The sequence below is a fragment of the Pteropus alecto genome, unplaced genomic scaffold, assembly GCF_000325575.1.
Source record: "Pteropus alecto unplaced genomic scaffold, ASM32557v1 scaffold378, whole genome shotgun sequence".
NCBI classification, from domain to species: domain Eukaryota; kingdom Metazoa; phylum Chordata; class Mammalia; order Chiroptera; family Pteropodidae; genus Pteropus; species Pteropus alecto.
In genome coordinates, this window is record NW_006441387.1 from 38,324 (window position 1) to 45,561 (window position 7,238).

A 7,238-nucleotide genomic window follows, 5' to 3' on the forward strand; every position below is an offset into this window, starting at 1 on the left:
GAGTGTGGAGCACTTGGTACCACACTCTAACCAGATCATGCAAGAGCTTGGTGACTGAGTACATGATCTGGCCGCAGAGTCCCTGCCCTCTCCCCACCTTGCAGAGTGAAGCGAGTCACACTCCCAGGCTCAGGCCTCATCAGCCACAGGTTGCACAACCTCAGGGTGCAGAGTCTGTGGGCTGGGTCTCCACATCCTAGCTGTGTGTAACCTTGTCTCAGTACCTTTACCTCACATGCCTTGTCTTCCCCACCTGTAACATGGGGAGACGACAGCACGTACCCCAAAAGGTTGTCATGAGGCTAATGAATGAGAACACGGAAAGCACTCAGAGGAGGGCCAGGCACATGGACACACTTCAGTGTTAGCTTGACCATGAATAAGGGAACTTTAAATGTTACTTAATCACTGTATCAGTGAGTAATTAATTCACTTTGACTGAAGAGGATAGTGCATGTGAAGTTACCTCCACCTTTGGACATCACATTTCACTTATGCGTTTTTCTTACCGGCCCTACCCTGACACTGGGAGCCAGGCAGGAGCCACCCTGTGTTTTGTTCATTGCCCTGTCTTATGAAAACTCACATTTCACAAACAGTGGAATGTACAATGTGTGCTAGTCGCCGTCATAAGCTCTTGACTGACGCCTATTCATTGGATCTTCAACAATCCAATGGGGGTGGGGTGCTACCCATTATTCTCATTGCACAGATGGGGACACTGAGGCATAGAGCTGGTGAGGGCTGGTTTAAGGTCACATGTTTAGGGAGTGGCTGCTGGCTTCAGGGCACAGTTCCTAACCACTGGGACATGACTTCTCACTCCCTGAAAGGTGTAGATAAAGACCTGTTGAATGGATATACCCATCAGAGAGATGACTGAGGGAGTGAACCAGTTAACGGGCTAGTCAGGGAGTGAGTTCAAGAGTGAGTCGACGAATGGGGGAGTCTGGAATAAACGAATGCATGAATGAATGAAGTGAGTGGGTATATGGATGAACACTCAGGTGTGAGGATGGACATCACTTGGTCCGTCTCTCCACAGCTGGGTTTCTCAACCTCATCCCATTGACACTTGGAGCGGATCCTCCTTGCTATGGGGACCGTCCTCCACACTGTAGGATATTGAGCAGATGCCAGGAGCGTCCCCTCCCTCAGGCGTGGCAACCCAACGTGTCTCCAGACATTGCCCAATGCACCCTGGCTGAAAAAGCCCTGCCACACAGGGCAGAAAGAGGGCCACCCACCTGTACTCCTCCACAAAGGACACATCTTCTGCAACTTGCAGGGGGCTCAGGGGCACTCCCTGCCAGAAGGCCAGCCCCTGCAGCTGCTGGGTCACTGCCTCCGCCTGCCTCCGGGCCCCCCGGGTGGCAGCCACCAGTTCTGTGCGCTGTGTAAGCACCTCTTCCAGAGTGGTCAGCTCTGTCCTCACGGCCTCGCCCAGCCTCTCCACTGTCTCCAACACCTGGGTGCAGGTGTGGGTTTGGGGTCAGGGGATGGCATTCTCAGGAGTTCCAGGGTCGGGGGACAGGGTTATGAAGTAGGAGTGAGCTGTGGTGGCTGAGAACTGGGGCCAGGGCATCTGCCATTGAGGGGGGAGGAGGGGCTCTGGGTGGTTAGTGGCTTGAGGCCTGGGGAGATTCAGATCCCAGACCAGGAGTAAATCTGGGGTCCTGGGTCTGATGTTGGCATCTACCTTCCTGAGTCTGGGATCCCATCTGGGTTCCAGGGCCCAGGGTCTGCACAGGACACAAGATCCAAGGTCTGAGGTCAGGCTGGGTCCCGCCCTAGGGCTAGCAATGGGAGTGAGGCCTCTCCTCTGACCCCTGGACCTTGACATTGAGGTCCCTAAGCTTGGGTCAGGGCCACTGATCAGGCATGGACCTCACTGGAGGGCAGGGGCTAGGTCACTGATGTGTGATCTCTGTCTGGTTTGGGCTATGAGTTGAAAGGCAGAATTGGGCTGGGTGAGTTCGGGGTCTGGGTTTGAGCCCCAGGTCCCAGATCCAGGTTGAAGTTTCAGAGGGTGCCCACGTGAGGAGTCTTGGCTATGAGCTTAGATTCTGTTTCCCTGGGAGGGGGCCCTTTGTCCCTATGTGGGGAACCAGCCTGGGTGTGGGTCTGGGGTCTGGCAGCTGCCTGGCCCCTCACCAGATGGTCAATGGCACTGAGCGTGTGGTTGGCGTGCAGCAGTGCGGAGCTGAGCTGGGACACCCCATCACTGGTCTCGCTGTTGCCATAGAAACCGATGCCAATGCCCGCGCTGCGAGGAGGAGGGAGGGGAAATCAGGATGAGTCCTGGGACCGTGGTGTGGGCCCCCCCCCCCGCACCTCCTCATACACCCAATCCTGGCTCTGCCCCCACCCGATTGGTCCAGCCTATCGTGGGAAAAGAATGTCTCCAGCCTGGCCCCCACCGGTTGCCACGGTGACGGGAAGGCCTCACTCCCCCGGTGAGGGACGTCATTGTGATGCTAATGTGGGTGGAGTGGCGGAGGTGGGGGTGGGGGTCAGATTTAACTCGCACCTCCCCGAGCGGAACCGCTGTCACGCCCAGCCCCAGACTGTCAAGTCCTGCCTCCCACCCCTAGGACAGCCGGCCCCACACCCATCCCCTCTACCCTTTCCCAAGCATCCAGGGTCCTCCGCACCTTTTCTTTCGGGGCCCAGCCATCTCCTCCCCCGCATCTTGGGGGGAGGGGGAGCAGTCCTAAGAGTTCAGGCGCCTAGCCACCGTCTCTTGGGGGACCTCCCAGCCAGCCACCCCTTAGCCCCTGGACCCAAGCCTCTGGCCAGCTGGGAGCTAAGCAAGGGAATGTGGGCCGATGCGCCAGGAGACGGCGCCCCCGCCCCTCTGCGGCCAACACACAAAGCCCCATTGTAGGGCCTGAATCGGGCTCCATCCTCCGCCCCCGGTGTCCCTCCGCAGAGGGGCCAGGACCGGCCCCAAGCGGAGGGAGCCGGATGCGCTCCCAGTTCCCAGCCAGGGCAGCGCAGCCCCCGCCTAAGCCCTGGGACCCGACGCCCGCGCCCTTCCCCCCTCACCTCCCCACCACCCCCGCCATTGTTTACTGTCCCACAAAGCTGCTCTTGTCCCCAGGCCGCGGGGGCCGGCAGTGTCTCTCCCCCACGGGGCCTTTGTTCCACCTCTCCATCCACCCCCACTCAGGAGAGCGCCAAGAGGGAGCATCTTGGAAATAGGCCCGCCACTGCCTATCCCAACACACCCCCAAACACACACACTGCTGCTCCCTGAGCGAGGGAAAGTGGCAGAGCCCAGCCTGGGGTTGGGGTGGGAGGACCAGCTTCCCGGCCACACCCCCAGCCCGGCTGGTCTCTCTGGTGCCCAGGTGGGGGTGGCCCTGTCGGCAGGGCTGTGCCCTGAGCTGGCCCTTGGAAAATGCTGTATCCTCGAGTGCTCTTCTCTGTCCTCTAGAAGTCCCCAGGCCGGGGAAGGGGGTGTCTTGCCGATGTGAATCTCCACTCTGACAATTGGACCACATGGCTTTAAAATATTGCCTTGTTCCTCTCCCTGAGCCTTCCTCTTTTAAAACTGGGCATGGTGACCCTGAGCCCAGGAGGGTCACTGCAGGGCGGAATGAGACTGGCTCAGGTCTGGGCCCGGAGGAGGTGGTCTGGGTTGTAAATGTCCCTTTGTTGTCTGTCTTCCCATGGGAACATCAGCTCCATGAGGGCAGGGACTTGGTCTAGCTTGGTCAGTCTCTCCTGGCGCACAGTAGGTACTCAAGAAGTAGTTGCTGAATGAATGAATGAGTTAATGAATGGCATCCCTGTTTATATATATGAGAACAGCTGTGAGCCAGGCAACTGCTCCTTCTCTCACTCAATTTTATCATAACTAGGAGGGAGGTGTTACCATAATACCCACCTCAGCGATGTGAGGACTGAGGCCGCGAGAGGCTAAACACTCTCCCAGGTCACACAGCTGTTTGGTGGCAGAGCTACCAACCCCAGGTGATCTGAACACCCAGCTCTTCACTCTTACTCTGTCCTGCCAGGCTAGCTACTCTGGGAAAGTCATCTCTTGAAACTCAGTTTCTCCATCCTCAAATGGGGGCAATTCTCCCTGCTGCTGAGGTGAGATTCTAGGATGCCACAGGTTGACCGACAGAGCCATCCCCACTCCCCCACCCACCCTGGGGCCCCATTACCAGCCAATGAGGAGGGCAGCAATGCAGCTCCAGGTGACACAGCCTCCCCCAGGCGGGGGACTCTTGGCGCTGGGGGGCCCTGGGGGCTGGCAGCAGCAAACACGGATGAGGTAGGCAGCAATGAGAATGAGGCTGAGGCCCAAACCCAGGCCAGCCAAGGCCACCACCAGCAACAGGGCCTGGGGAGGGGGTGACATCAGGCCTCAGAGGGGCTCTGGTGGCTCCCGCTCACCTGGAGGGTCTGAATATGAGATCTCAGCAGAAGAGGTAGGCATCCCTGGCTAGACTGGGGGCCAAGCCCACCTTGTACTTTTCAGGTTTGTGGGAAAAGATGGGGTCTCCAGGACCCCCTAGGCTGGCAGCTGAGGCTCCACAATTTGGAACTGGGTCATTGGAGGAAGCTTCTACCTGGGAGGCCCAAGTCTTGGGTTCCAGTTCTGCTCTGCCCATCAATGGTTGTGTAACATTTGTCAGGGGTCCTCACCTCCCTGAGCCTGGGGTTTCCTCCTCAACCAGGCAGTTGGATGGAGCATGTCACAGGGCCCGCAGAGACCTGGATCCCTGAACTGTGGGATCAGGGTGTGGAAGGGGCGCCTGTCCCTGGTGGCATGTGCAAGGATGGGGAACAGGTTTCCTCTTCCCTCCTCTTTGCTGGCCCTCCCCACTCACTGCTCGGCTCCCCTGCTGCTGAGTTCTGCACATCCACCTCAGTGTGAGTCTGTCACCCAGGGACTCACAGGGAGGGAGGCGCGACAGCCTCTGTGACTCTGTGTGTGTGTGTGTGTGTGTGTGTGTGTGTGTGTGTGTGTGCGCGTGCGCGCGCGCGCGCACACACACGTGCACACGCACGCACAAGACCCAGAGATGGAGAATGAGAGAGTGAAGACAGGCAGGAGGAGGCTCAGAGAGAGAGACAGAGAAGCAGACTCAGAGAAAGGAGAGACAGACTGAAAGCTGGAGGACAGCAGCAGGGAGAGAAAATGTGTCTGTAGTTGTAAAAGCCCTGAGGAATAATGGAGTTCTTCATGAGGCAAAAATTAAAGTGGACACCCTGCTGTCCTATCGCCTTCACAGATACCCAGAGTGGGCCAGGGGTTTACCTGGAGCCACATAGAAAGGCAGGGTTCCACCTGAGACAGAATCAGACCTCTGGGCTCAGTAACGTGGTTTCCCATAAGTCAGTGTCTCTGCTTTTATCCTTGCAGTGGTATGTGTGAGTGTGTATGTGTGTGTGACAGAGTGTGTTTCTGGATGCAAGAATAGATGTGACATCTTTGAGTTTGTCTGCCATGAGATAATATACCTGAGTATGTGTATGTTTGTAGGTGAATCTGTGAGTGTGTCTCTATGAGAGCACCTGTATCTGCAGGTGTGAGAGTGATTTGTGGGCATTTGTGTGTTTCTGTCACAACTCCTTGAGTCTAAATGGGTCTCTGGTGCTGTGTGTGAAAGAGAAAGTGTGTGTGTGTGTGTATGTGTGAATGTGAGTATGAGTATGTGAGTGTGTGTATGTGTGAGTGGTTGATCGTGTGTGTGTGTGTGTGTGTGTGTGTGTGAGTGTGACTATGTTCCCCCAGCAGTGTTGCCCAGTTCCTGATTGTTTTCCCAGCTGTACCCACAGCCATGGCCTCCCTGGAAGTACTGTCCCCCTCAGGGGCATGTGACTTTGTGCCTTCTTTCCCCAGGGCTGTCTCTCTGTCAATTACAGGGAGTGAGGCTGCCTGATGCCTCTGGAGGTGACTGGGGTGGGGACCCCGCATGTGGCTGCCTGGGTACCCTCGTGAGAAGGTCTCCTTGGCTGTGCGTGAGTAGGTGTCCGGATCCACACTGGAGGTTGTGAGTGTGTAACCAGGGAGCTGTGGGCAAGGGGCTGGCAGTCCCCGTTTGGAGGGCCCCGTGGAGTAAGTGGGGAGGAGCTGCTAGGAGCTGGCACAGCTGTGACCCAAATAGCTCAAAATACAGCACATCCCCCATTCTGTTTCTCTGGGACTTCCCCTTCTAAGCTCTCCAATCCCCAGCCCCCTATCCTAGAGGCTGCCCAGGACAGATCCGAGTGGTCTAGACCCTATAGGCAGGGCCCTGACTCATCCCCGGCCCCACCAGGACTCCCGGCACCCCAATCAGCCAGCAGCTCAGCCAAGCTTTGCTCATTAATCTCAGTCAAGGGCTTGAATTAAACTGGGTCAGGGGACAGTTCTTTGGCCCCGATGGGAGCTGAACCAGGCTGGGCTCCCTTCCCCAGGGACACCAATTTCTGTAAGGTTCCCACCCTGGCCCCACCCTCTGAATCCATTTCTGTCATCCTCGGCTCCCTAAATCAAACCCCATCCTTCCCATACCCCCTTCCCCGGTCTTTCTCTGCCCTGACCACCCCTTCTGTCCAGGGACAGCTCAGAGTCACTCCTTTCAACACCTCCACCTCCTTTCCCCACCCGGACCCTAAACCCCTCCCCCACATTCCAGGTCTCAATCCTGTCCCAGAACAGAACGCCCCCCACCACCAGCCTTTTCCCTCTCCGCCACCATCAGCTCCTCTCTCTGGGTCCCACCTCTACGGGACGGCCCCTTCCTATGAAGGAAGGGGCTATCTCTTAGGACACTTATCCTCTGATGACTCTGGACGCTGGCCTCCCAGGCAGATCAAAGACCCTGGAATCCAAGGGCCCCCAGTCTCCGCCCTTAGGGACTCAGGGGTCCCTTACTGAAGGATCGAAGAGTCTCGCCGGCCAGCGCCGGTCCCAGGGGAACCTCCAGGTATGGGAGCCGCGCGCTCTTCCTCCCTCAGACACCCAAAAGTCTGGGCCCGGCCCCCACCCCCGAGGGAACGCAGGGATCTGTCACCCAGCCCTTTTCTCCCGCAAGATCCAGAAGCGCTGGCCCCCAGCCCCAGGACCCCGAGCCCACTCCCACCTGCTGGTATTCCCGCTCCTGGGGAGCGAAGCCGCTGGGCACCGGACGGAGCTGGAAGTCCGCGCGGGGCAGCTGGTGGAGCAGATGCACCCAGGCCGAGGGTCGATAGCCCGGGGGCGCCCCCATGGCCCCCGGGGAAGGGCGCGCGGGGCC

At 58.1% G+C, this 7,238-nt stretch overlaps 1 protein-coding gene across 1 annotated transcript in view; it reads right to left on the reverse strand.

Annotated features, from left to right (window-relative positions):
- TTYH1 (tweety family member 1) overlaps positions 1 to 7,211 on the reverse strand; it is a 14,753-nt gene extending 7,542 nt beyond the window's left edge. Inside the window, exons 1-4 of the mRNA XM_025051568.1 lie at positions 7,086 to 7,211; positions 4,176 to 4,354; positions 2,155 to 2,266; positions 1,248 to 1,468 (exon numbers count right to left, since the gene is read on the reverse strand). Of these exons, the coding sequence (XP_024907336.1) occupies positions 1,248 to 1,468; positions 2,155 to 2,266; positions 4,176 to 4,354; positions 7,086 to 7,211 (638 nt within the window). The remainder of the gene's footprint in view (positions 1 to 1,247; positions 1,469 to 2,154; positions 2,267 to 4,175; positions 4,355 to 7,085) is intronic.
- Between the last annotated feature and the right edge of the window lie 27 nt (positions 7,212 to 7,238).